The sequence below is a fragment of the Channa argus genome, chromosome 24, assembly GCF_033026475.1.
Source record: "Channa argus isolate prfri chromosome 24, Channa argus male v1.0, whole genome shotgun sequence".
In the NCBI taxonomy this organism is placed as follows: Eukaryota; Metazoa; Chordata; class Actinopteri; order Anabantiformes; family Channidae; genus Channa; species Channa argus.
In genome coordinates this window covers 9,961,883-9,974,453 of record NC_090220.1, presented here as the reverse complement: position 1 = coordinate 9,974,453, position 12,571 = coordinate 9,961,883, and the positions used below count along the sequence as shown (strand labels likewise).

Here is a 12,571-nt window from a genome sequence, read left to right as displayed (position 1 = left end):
TCAAATGAAAAAAGATAAACTGTTACAATTTAACACGTGATTTGCATAGTTTGAAAATGTCTCATGGAAGAACAGAGTGCCATGCATTTTCCTCTCAAAGCAAGGCTCAATAAGATGTTCTTCAGATAGACAAGAGGATGTCTGTCTATCATAGCTGATAATCAGACAGACCACCAGGCAAGTCAAACACACTCCCTTTCATTTAGTTTGCTGCATCTCACTTTTTTCAGCTGTCACTTACTGTGCAACTGTAGCCAGAGAGCAGGGTCCTGCTTGCCATTCGGAAGCTTCTATGTTTCTGATTAAGCAGGTAGACTCAGCCATCGTGGGGGAAGTGAAGTTAGCATAAGTTGCTCTTTCAAATGTCTTCATGGTTTCACCCTGCCTTGTAAATGCTGGAAAAGTATGTAAAACTAAGTTTCTGCTCAGTTTTATAAATATCAAATCCCTTTTGTTAAGTTAGTGAAATGCATAGTTAACCACATGTTATGAAAAAACAAAACTTGGCTTTGGTTGAAATATTTTCAGGAAAGGTATTGCTGTATGATTGTTACCACTCATTTACTACTGTTCTCTTCTTTCGCAGCTATTTGTTCCCTGATGGCCGCAGTTACAACCCGGACCTTACTGGTTTATGTGAGCCGACACCTCATGATCACATCAAAGTGACACAAGTAGGTTTGTTTGTGTCTAAAACATGATCAATAAATTTGTTAGCCATAAACTCAGTCAGGTTTATAACATTTAAGAGTAAAACATTTACTGAGAATTGACTGAACCTGATCACATGTTTAACTCACAGTATTCAGTATTTTTTTGAAAAACAACAAATGACAGCACAGTTACTGTACGTTGATGTAACGTTCATTGTGGAATCGCTATGTGGATTGCTGAGTAACAGAGCATTCCCCTCCCCAGCTGTGCAGTGCCGGTCCAAGCCCGGTAGAAATTGGGGAGGGTTACGTCAGGAAGGGCATACGGCATAAAAACTGTGCCAGATCAACATGCGGACAATCATCCGCTGTGGCGACCCTGAACTCACAGGATAAGCCGAAAGGACAAAAAAAAAAGCCATCTGAGTAACAGAGGGAAATCCTACTTTTGCAAATTTCATTGACCTAAACCAGTGCAAATGTCTTAAAAAAACAGGCTGTCGCTGAGTGGCTGAGAATGTTTGATATGAAGATATTTTGAGAAGTATATTCCAATCAAAGGACTATTAGACTATTACTATTATTAGATAATTAAATCATACATACTGATGGTTGTCATGTGATTTGTTTTATAGATATTTTAACCTGAGTTATATAAAAATAGACCATTCACAACAGTGCACTATATGAACAAAGAAGTGTATGTAAATGTCTGTTTAATTGCAAAGCTTATTCTATGCATCACTTGATGGCTAAAAGGACTTTGCTCTGCCTGAACAGGAGCAGTATGAGTTGTACTGTGAAATGGGCTCAACCTTCCAACTTTGTAAGATCTGTGCTGAGAACGACAAAGATGTCAAGATCGAACCTTGCGGTCACCTCATGTGTACTTCCTGTCTCACGTCCTGGCAGGTATTGGAATGAACCATACTGGATACTCTCATTTCAACAGAGGGGTCAGTTGCATTTTCTATTTAACATATAGTGCATGGGACATGGGGTAATGCCAGACTATAAACATGCTAGTTTTTAATATTCTGTGTAATAGTCTGCTGACTTTGGCAGAAAAAAAATCTCACACGTAAGACATTTTCCACACTGCTGTACTTTCTAAAGATGAGTCTCATTTGAATACTTATCATATACAGTACAGTAAGTGAGAAAAAACATGATATAATAGAAGCAGTCTTCATCCTCCAGCACAAGACACATAATCATTGCCCCCACCTTCTACACTTCCTGCTTATGTCCTCGTATCTGTCCTATCTGTCAAATTTCCACATATCAGTTAGCAATGGAAGTGTAAAATAAGAATTTGTGCACATAGTGTATCCAGGGTTTCTGCACGTGTTTTCCCTCTTTCTGTTGCATGCTTCTAGTGTGCGCCTCACACAACAAACAGTCCTGCACCTCTGTGTTATCTCAACTACTGCACTTAGTAGCTTATTAGAACAGTTTATAATCACCTTACCCTAATCACCTTTGTCTTGCAAGCCTTTCAAGCCTCTGTCATCCCCTCTTCCTCCTTGGAATGGGACATCTATGTTGCAGACGCAGAGGGTTGTGCCTCCAGACATGTTCCACGCTGACACTTATTAATATAGCAGCATTCACATATTCACTCTGCAGGCCTGGACAAAATCCCAGAAACCTTTCTTGCAATCACAAGTCTCTATTAAAGGCATTTAAAGTTGGCTGAAAGTGTATTTGTGCCACATTGCAGTGAGGCTCATATCATGGGACAGCTTGAAAGCAGATGTACTGTAGCTGGTCTCATTTTATTGCATACATTTTGTCATTGTGTTTTCTTAACAAATTGTTTCAAATGGAGAACATTTTGGTATTATGCGCAGCATAGGTTGAATGTTTTTTCTTTAGGAGTCATTTCATCTCATCTGTACTGTAAAAAGTAGGGTCACTGTACAAAAAAAAACTTCAGACTTTTTTCTCAGAATTGTGAGATTAAAGTCAGAATCTTGAGATTAAACTCAAAATTCAAAATTCTATTTTACTCTCAGAATTCTGAGTTTACGCAGAACTCAATCCTCTATCAGGCCCTAATCCTCTAGCATAAGACTGCTTTTCAAACACCTACTAGTTGTTTGGCAGTGGAGCTTTTGTGAGGGAGGAGCTGGAAAATGATTCAGAGAACTGTGAGTGCAGGTTTTATAAGCAAATTATGAGTGCACTCTCTTTTTCAGTCAGTCAGCACCGTAATAGTTTCCATTTCTCATAAGCCTTTTGTTTGCAAGCGTGGATTTCTAAATGAAGACACAAATATGATGAGCACTCAAGTCTCTCAAGTAGCTTGAATAATATTGCAGCCAGTCTCTCCTCAGTATCACAGGAAGTCATCCTCAGTGGTATCTTCGTAGACTTGTTGGTAATCTGGCAAATAATCTGAAAAAAATTTGAATATCTGCCCCCAGATTAGTGGTCACAATTCCGACAACAAAGAAATAGTAATGTGTTACAGAGGCTGTAAAGCATTTATCAAATGGGGCTCTGGAATGTAAATCCTAATACTGATTTGCATAATTCAGGAGCTTCTTGGAGGACGCATACAGTTTTTGATATGATGCTCATTTCTCAAGAAGTTTGATTACATGGATTTCCTTTAGTGGTTTTACTATGAACGCAGCTTTAAGTATAGCAATGAGCACAGTATTTCCAGAGCTCAGTCCTGTGCTCTGTAAACAGCAGGCTTTGTGTTTGTCTGTCATACTTCCTGTTATGACAACTCAGTATGAGCCCGCCTCCTCCACAACCTCCGCAAGGGATTCAGTGTGTGTGTGTGTGTGTGTGTGTGTGTGTGTGTGTGTGTGTGTGTGTGTGTGTGTGTGTGTGTGTGTGTGTGTGTGTGTGTGTGTGTGTGTTTCACTAATTAAATATTTTCCTCCACGAGTGAAATTGTGAGTCAGACAGAGGGAACCCTCCTACCCTGTGACAGTGAGTAACCAGTACCGGTCCGTTCAGGTCACTGACTCAGTAGTGTTTCCCTGACTCTGTATATTAGTCAGCTGAGTGGAACAGACATGCACTCCTCACTCACAGCTGGCTGATGATCTGTGTAATTCCACATCCTGTTCTCTTTAATGGTGGCTTTTGATCTTGAAAGTGTGGGGGCAAACAAGAGGCTTCCCTTGTTGTAGCTATTATTTCAGTCATAAATCAATGTGGCTATGACTTAATGATTCAGAGGGGCTTTTCTTTAGACTGATTAGATTAGATTTGTTGCATTAGACGTGTTTACAATTCGCGATTTACTAATGATTGTATCAAGAGTTCCAACAGTGTTCAGTCTGATACAAACAGTTTTTTCCATAGATACGTTATTTGGGAATTTTCAGGTCAAAAGATCTCTAGACAGGGAAGAGCGATTAATAAATCTAATATTTAGATGTATATGGTGCTTTAAATAGTAAATTTGTTATGAATAAATATAAGCTTCAGTCGTGTGAAAGTAAGCACCCCTCGTTTAACATAATAAGAATTGTACTGATCATAGTGTAATACAGTACTGTATTATAGTATAATTAGTATAATACAGCTTCAGACAAGCAACAGTATTTTTTTTTTAGTGTGCCAATATTTCTTTAACAAAAATGAAGCCAAACAGAAAGAAATCATGTAGGTAATACTAAGTACCCCCTTACTGCTTCCAAAAGATTTGGGAGTTGTAGCTGTTGAGTTGCAGCCAGGTCAAGTCAAGTGGCTTTTATTGTCATTTCTACTATACACAGTGGTACACGGTACACAGTAGAAACGAGATAACGTTCCTCCAAGAACCAAGGTGCTACAAACAACACAAGCTATAGTAAAGTGCATCGAGTGCAACCAAGTGCAAACAGTGCAGACGAAAAACAGTACAGACAGACAGTGTAGACAGACAACACAAGTAACACAGGACAGGACACAAGACCCAAGACAGTGCCGACCAGTAAACCTACTGTATACTATACTATTTTACAGTACAGTACAGCACAGTTAAGTGTGCTAGGGGTGTAAAAAAAAGAGCAGCATGTAAACGGTATAGTGCATTTAAATGTCCAGCATGTAAAAAAAGTGCAATTGCATTGGAAAAACAGCAGGTAAACAGTGTAGTGCAGTAAATGTAGAATGATAAAAGTAAATAAATAATAAATAAGTGGTGGTGGAATGAGATGAGTAGTGAGTGATGAGACTGTGCTGAGTTCGGTTTGCAGTGTGTTTAAGTTCTATTTCAGTTCTGTGTGTTGAGGAGCCTGATGGCTTGTGGGAAAAAACTGTTGCATAGTCTGGATGTTGTGGCCCGAATGCTTCGGAACCTCTTTCCTGATGGCAGGAGTGTGAAGAGTGTGTGTGATGGGTGTGTGGGGTCGTCCACAATGCTGTTGGCTTTGCGGATGCATCATGTTGTGTAAATATGCATAATAGAGGGCAGAGAGACTCCGATGATCTTCTCAGCTGTCCTCACTATCCTCTGTAGGGTCTTGCGATCCGCGACGGTGCAGTTCCCAAACCAGGCAGTGATGCAGCTGCTCAGGATGCTCTCAATGGTCCCTCTGTAGAACATGGTCAGGATGGGGGGAGGGAGATGGGCTTTCCTCAGCCTTCTCAGGAAGTAGAGACGCTGCTGGGCCTTCTTGGTGATGGAGCTGGTGTTGACTGACCAGGTGAGGTTGTCCGCCAGATGAACACCAAGGAATTTGGTGCTCTTGACTATCTCCACTGAGGATCCATCGATGATCAATGGAGAATGGTCGCCCTGTGCTCTCCTGAAGTCCACAACCATCTCTTTAGTTTTGTCAACGTTCAGAGACAGGTTGTTTGCTCCACACCAGGCTGTTAATCGTTGCACCTCCTCTCTGTAGGCTGACTCGTCGTTCTTGCTGATTAGACCCACCACGGTCGTGTCATCAGCAAACTTGACTATGTGGTTTGAGCTGTGCATTGCTACACAGTCGTGCGTCAGCAGAGTGAACAGCAGAGGGCTGAGCACACAGCCCTGAGGGGCTCCAGTGCTCAGTGTGGTGGTGCTGGAGATGTTGTTCCCGATCCGGACTGACTGGGGTCTCCCAGTCAGGAAGTCCAGAATCCAGTTGCAGAGGAAGGTGTTCAGGCCCAGTATGCTCAATTTCTCGGTCAGGTGCTGAGGGATGATTGTGTTGAATGCTGAGCTGAAGTCAATGAACAGCATTCGTACGTATGAGTCCTTATTGTCCAGGTGGGTGAGGGCCAGATGGAGGGTCGTGGAGATGGCATCGTCCGTGGAACGATTTGGACGATACGCAAACTGCATGGGGTCCAGGGAGGTTGGGAGTTGGGTCTTAATGTGCCTCATGACGAGCCTCTCGAAGCACTTCATCACGATGGGTGTGAGCGCGACGGGACGGTATTCATTGAGGCAGGAGACAGTAGACTTCTTAGGCACAGGCACGATGGTCGTTGCCTTGAGGCACGTAGGAACAACGTTGCTGCTCAGGGAGATGTTGAAGATGTCTGTGAAGACATCCGCTAGCTGTTCTGCGCACTCCCTGAGCACTCTGCCAGGAATGTTGTCTGGTCCAGCAGACTTCCGTGGGTTAACTCTGCATAGAGTTTTCCTCACTTCAGCTGTGGTTAGACAGAGCACCTGGTCACTGGGAGGAGGAGTGGACTTCCTCGCCTTCACGTTGTTCTGTGCCTCAAAGCGGGCGTAGAAGTGGTTCGGCGCATCTGGGAGGGAGGCGTCGCGGTCACAATCAGGTGAAGTTGTCTTGTAGTTCGTGATCGCCTGGATGCCCTGCCACATGTGCCGGGTGTCTCCGCTGTCTTCGAAGTGGTCGTGGATTTTCTTTGTGTGTGCGCGCTTTGCCTCTCTAATGGCACGGGACAGTTTGGCCCTTGCTGTTCTCAAGGCCGTCTTGTCCCCTGTTCTGAAGGCAGCGTATCTTTGTTTTAGCAGCGCACACACGTTAGCATTTATTCACGGCTTCCTGTTGGAGCGTGTAGTGATGGTCTTGGAGACGGTCACATCGTCAACGCACTTGCTGATGTAGCTGGTTACTGTTGACGTTTATTCCTCCAAGTTGATGGAATCGCCGTTGGTTGCGGCCTCCCTAAACATGTCCCAGTCAGTGCACTCAAAACAGTCTTGAAGAGCAGAAGTAGCTCCTGCTGGCCAGGTTTTCACCTGTTTCAGAACCGGTTTAGAGCGTCTGACGAGCGGTCTGTATGCTGGAATTAGCATAACCGAGATGTGGTCTGAGTAGCCGAGATGGGGGCGGGGCTCAGCACGATACGCGCCGGGGATGTTTGTGTAAACAAGATCCAGCGTGTTCCCTCCTCTCGTTGCAAAGTCCACATGCTGATGGAGTTTAGGGAGCACAGTCCTGAGATTCGCATGGTTGAAATCTCCAGCAATAATAAACAGTCCGTCATGGTGAGCGTTCTGTAGGTCATTAGCGCTGGGGGGAATGTACACTCCGACAATAAAAACAGTGGTGAATTCCCGTGGTAAATAGAACGGTCTGCATCTAACAGTCACAAACTCCACTAGCGATGAGCAGAAACGTGAGACAAGCACAGAGTTCTTGCACCATTCCGTGTTGATGTAAACACACACGCCACCACCGCGAGTCTTACCGCACAGAGCAGCGTTTCTGTCGGCACGAAACACGGTTAGCCCGTCTAGCTGGATGGCGGCTTCCGATCTCTGTCACTGAGCCACGTCTCCGTGAAAACAAAGATGCAGCAGTCTCTGAATTCTCGCCGCGTGGTCCGCTGGAGTCGGATGTAGTCTAGTTTATTGTCCAGGGAGCAGACGTTGGAGAGGAGAATGGACGGTAGAGCCGGCCGGCTAGGGTTAGCATTTAGCCTAGCACGGACACCGGCTAAATACGGCAAAAACACCATTTGTTGGATCCGGAGAGGCTGCTGCGAGCTACTGCCGCGCCGCCATCTTGGAATACAGATTTGGAATCTGGTGCTGCTAATCATCAACAATTGATTAACTGATTGTCTCTAGCAGGTGTCTGTAAAAACAGAGATAGTAGTGAAAGAGGCCATAAAGGTAGTTGGTGCAAGAGAAGAGGACGGGTGGAGGGGTCTGGAGTCGGGCTTGGGCAAGTCCATGGATGGACGCAGACACCTCAGGTGTGAAAGTCTGAGACGGAAATGAGGGGTTTCAGACAGACAGCCAGGCAGGCTGAGTGAGGGAGCCAGAGGAAGTAGTGAAAACCACCAGCGATGGCTTAAGCCCTCCGGAGGCTGGTGTCTAAGGCAGAAGCCCTCTGGGGGCCGGGGTGGAGGCTAGCGTGGGCCGCTGGAACCCCTTCAGGCACAGAGCAGATGGGGTGCCACCAGGTGAACTGTTGGCCATCTTGGTTACAGCAACAGGCGAGATGACAGTGGACAAGGGGACAGGCCCACCAAAGTGTTGATGTCAACCAACCCGAAGATAGGATAAGGAGCAGGACAGACGTCGGCAGACCCGAAGACAGGATCAGAGTCAGAACCAGGCGAGGCGTTGGGCGACCCAGAGACAGGATCAGAGTCGGGACCAGGTTAGGCGTAAGCCGACTTGGAGACAGGAACAGGATCAGGATCAGAGTCAGGATCAGGCGGGGTGTCAGCTGACGCAGAAGCAGGAACAGGGGAAGCGTTGGCTGACCCAGAGACAGGAACTGGACCAGGAACAGGCGGGGCATCAGCTGACCCAGAGACAGGAACGGAGTCAGGACAGGCGTGTGGATGGTGAGACCTTATGGAGCAGGAACTGCCTGAGGTGTAGGAGCTGTGGTCCTGTTGGTAATGCACTAGGAGGCCAGGGCTGGAATCAGGAACAGGACAGGAGCAGGGGCCAGAGCAGCAACTGGAATAGGAGGAGTGGTGGGTGCCTTAGGAACAGGGCCACAGGAGCAGACCGAAGGTTAGCAAGTTGAGGTGGCTGGTGACTAGGGAAGTGACTGAGCTAGGAGTAAACTTCAACTTAAAGAAAGCCATCTCTTGGGCAAAGTCTGGATCACACTTCCAAAATGTGGCTAACCTGTCGAGGAACTCTAGGTCTGCCTGTAGGTTTAATTCCAAGTAAAGGGCAGTGAGTTAACCTTAGAGACTGTCTGAAGCTCCACCAGGACAGGAAAGGGAACAGGCGGGGTGTCAGCCAACTTCGAAGACCCTTAAAATAATACGGGTCAATTTGCCCCCTCGACAAATTAACAGGACGATTAGAATTACAATCTTCCAAAAAAAAAACAAAAAAAACCCTAATCTGATTGTGCTTTTTACTGACCCCAAACTGAAGTCCCTCTAATGGACCCTGGTGAAAGAAAGTCTTTCTCAAATATTACTGGTTCCTGTTCGGCCAGATTCTACTATCCCGGTTTGGTGGACCCAAATGCAATCACGGAGAGAGGGACTGTAACAGATAAAGTAAACTTAATTGTAAACACCCAGAGGGGGAGAAAACTAACAGTCACTTCTAAAAAACAAAAAACAAACAGTTAAGACAAGATAACAGAATCGAAACTTAACCAAGACCCTGAAACTGGGCACTACGGCACACATTGCCTCAGACCAAGGAAATCAGGTAACAGAGCTCTTATCAGAGTTGATTATGACTGATGAAACTGGCAAAAAAAAACTATGAAAAAGTAAGCAGGGGAAAGGGGTTACAAAATAAAAGTCCAAACTAGGAAGCAACCAGCTCCTCTCTCGGTAGCATCATTCGCTTTCTCTAAATTTACATAGACATAATGCAACTCCCTATGACCTTCTCTGTACTTCTCCATCAGCATCCTCAAAGCAAATACTGCATCTTTTGTACTCTTTCTGGGCAAGGAACCATATTGCTGCGCAAAAATGCTCACTTCTGCCCCTAGACTAGCTTCCACTACTCTTTTTCACAACTTCATTGTGTGGCTCATCAGCTTTATTCCTCTGTAGTTGCGACAGCTCTGCACATATCCCTTGTTTTTAAACTATAGCACCAGTACACTTCTCCATTCCTCAGGCATCCTCCCAATCTCCAAGATCTTGTTAAACAAACTAGTCAGAAACTCTACTGCCACCTCTCCTAGACGCTTGCATACCTCCACAGGTCTGTCGTCAGGACCAATGGCGTTTCCATTCTTCATCCTCTTCTATGTCCTCCTCATTTCACTCTCTGCTACCTTCTGCTCCACACCAGTCACCTCTTCCCTTTCATTTTCCTTATTCATCCATTCTTCAAAGCAATCCTTCCATCTTGCCATCACAGTCCTGGCACCTACCAACCTGTCTCTCCGATCACATTAGCTGTAGTTGTCCAAAATGTGTACCATTCTCCCCACTCTCTCACCTCTGGGGATGCTCTAGATCACTATCTAACCGACTCCAAAACTACTTCTCTTCAAACTTAGATCCTACATGTGGGGCATAACCTCTAACAACATTGAACATCACACTTTCAATTTCCACTTCACCCGATCTGATACAAAAAAACAAAAAAAAAACAAATCCTCTTTCAGGATATCTCCTACTCCATTTCTTCTTCCTCCATCCATACCGTGGTGAAACAGCTTGAACCCTGCTCCTATCCTTCTACCAGTGCTACCTTTCCACCTAGACTCCTGGACACACAGCATACCCACCTTCCTTCTCTGCATCATATCAGCAAACTCTCTTGCCTTCCCTTTCATGGTCCCAACATTCAAAGTCCCTACTCTCAGTCCTACACTCTTGAATTTCCTCTTCTCTCCCTGGCTATGAACATGCCTTCCTCCTCTCCTTCTTTAACCAACAGTAGCCCAATTTCCACTGGCACCCTGTAGACCAACAGAACCAGTGCTGATTGTTGTTAACCCGGGCCGTGACCGATCAGGTACGGAAGTCAGATTCGGCATTGAAATTATGAGTCGCATGTTTAATTTGGCATGTTTTTAAATCAGATGCCCTTTCTGACACAACCCTCTGCATTTATCTGGGACTGGCACAAGAATGCCCTTGAGGGGGTTGCAAACATTTGAAATATTAAAATATTCGCATCAATATACACACAATAATGAGAAGTAAAAAATATACATTTAAAATGTTTGCAAATTTATACAAATTCTAAAACTGAAATCTTTCCTTTCCAAAAGTATTCACACCCATGCACATCTGCAGTATTATTTCAAACCTTTTTTTAGGTGAATCCTATTTTTCCAATTTTTTCCTTCAAATGCCTTTAGAACTTGACTACAATCTGTAGACCTTATTAATATGAGTTTTTGGTGATGCACAGATTAGGACAAATATATAAAACTGTTTCTTAAATCTTGTTCCCCAGAGAACTGTAATTGTAAAGTGAAAGTAGTCTGGAACCCCTAGGATTCTTTCTAGAGTTCCTCATTAGACCAAACTGAGTAATTACAAAGAAGAAGGACCCTAGTCAACCTTATGACCAAGAAGCAAATGGTCAGTCTAACAAAGCTCTTTGAGTCAAAAGTGCAGAGACTGGAGAACCTGGCAGAAAAACATTCCATTCAACATGGTACAGTAATTAGACAGAAGCAAATGCAAACGACAAAGTTTGTATGGTCTAATGAGACTAAACTAAACAGTTTGCGCAGAACTCAAACCAATATGTTTGGAAAACAATAGGCACTGCATATCATCTGTTAGTGAAACTGGTCAAAGTTGGGAGGAAAGGAATGAAACGCAATGAAATAGCGTTCGTGAGACCTGATACTAAAGTGATAGTTAGCCTATCAGTAGGAGAATGACCGCTGAGAGCAACCAAGACCAACTCAGACGACACCAGAGTGGCTTTAGAACTCTGTCTTCAGTTGGTGAAACCAAAGCCCAGACTTGTTCCACAGAACACTTGTAAAGAGAACTGAACATGAGAGTTTACAGAAACCCACTATGCTGACCGATAAGGCTACAATAGAGTGTATGCACTGCATTCCTGGTAAACTCTCTGGTCCTTCAATAAGGCTGATAGCTAGACCACATCGTTCCATCAGCTCAGAAGTGTATAGTGTCCATTGTCACTACAGTATAACAAACAGAAAATGAACAAACATTTGCGAAGAAAGAGGCAACCTGTTACAATCGGCATTAAGCTAAGTCCTGCCCTTGTGCACTTGTACTGAAAACTTCTCTGTGCCCGATATAATATAATTTACAAAGTTATTTTAACTTTGCATTCCTGTGTAGAATCTCCAGTCTGTGTTGTCAGCCATTTTCCATCAAAGGATCTCAACCTAAATCTGTGCTTTGTCTGTGTCCCTTTCTTTTTTGTTCGTCTAAGTGAAAGTTGATAATTTTATTAAGTAACGGCTATCGCCATACATTTATTTATTTATTTTTTGCTGAAGAATGCACGAGAATGTCTATTCTGGCAGGATTTGCATAACTGCAGTGGATTAATAAGCCCCAAATCCTGCCCAGCAACGTATACTAGAAGCAAAAAAAAAGTTTAGTACATGTAATGGTACTTTGAAGAGACAAATACTCAAATGTACACTTGTACTCTGAGGAAAAAAAAAAAGGATCAGGACATCCCTACACATAGCTGAATAAAAAGTCGTTTCTCATTGGATGATGGTGCTAAGAAACTAATAGGGAACTAAAATGTTGGTAAAATTAGATGAAATCAAAATCTGTGTCCTGAGGGAAATTGTTAAAAGGTGTATTGTAAATTAAAAAAAAGTAATGGTAACACCCACCACTCCAAGAAAGGAGACCCTGTGCATCATGCTTTGTAATGTGGCTTATTATCCTCAGAGTCTATGACTAGCAAACCATTTCCATCCCCTCTGGGCTTCCTTCCTTTCAACTTCCTACTCCTTCCCTTCTCCACCCAGTCTAATTAGGATTAAGTTTCAAATATGCCTTTGGTGTGTCCCCCCACTAAGTCCCCGAACATATGGCTTCTACAAATGCAGCTTTGTTCTCTGTAAACATTGTGTGCATTCGATTGTAGCCGATGA

General features: G+C 44.0%; 1 protein-coding gene across 2 annotated transcripts in view; it reads left to right on the top strand.

Moving 5' to 3' along the window:
• Positions 1-12,571, top strand: part of cblb (Cbl proto-oncogene B, E3 ubiquitin protein ligase) — a 57,992-nt gene that overhangs the window by 32,751 nt on the left and 12,670 nt on the right. For both annotated transcript variants that reach the window (XM_067494136.1, XM_067494135.1), the window contains exons 8-9: positions 587-674; positions 1,434-1,565. In XM_067494136.1, the coding sequence (XP_067350237.1) occupies positions 587-674; positions 1,434-1,565 (220 nt within the window). The remainder of the gene's footprint in view (positions 1-586; positions 675-1,433; positions 1,566-12,571) is intronic.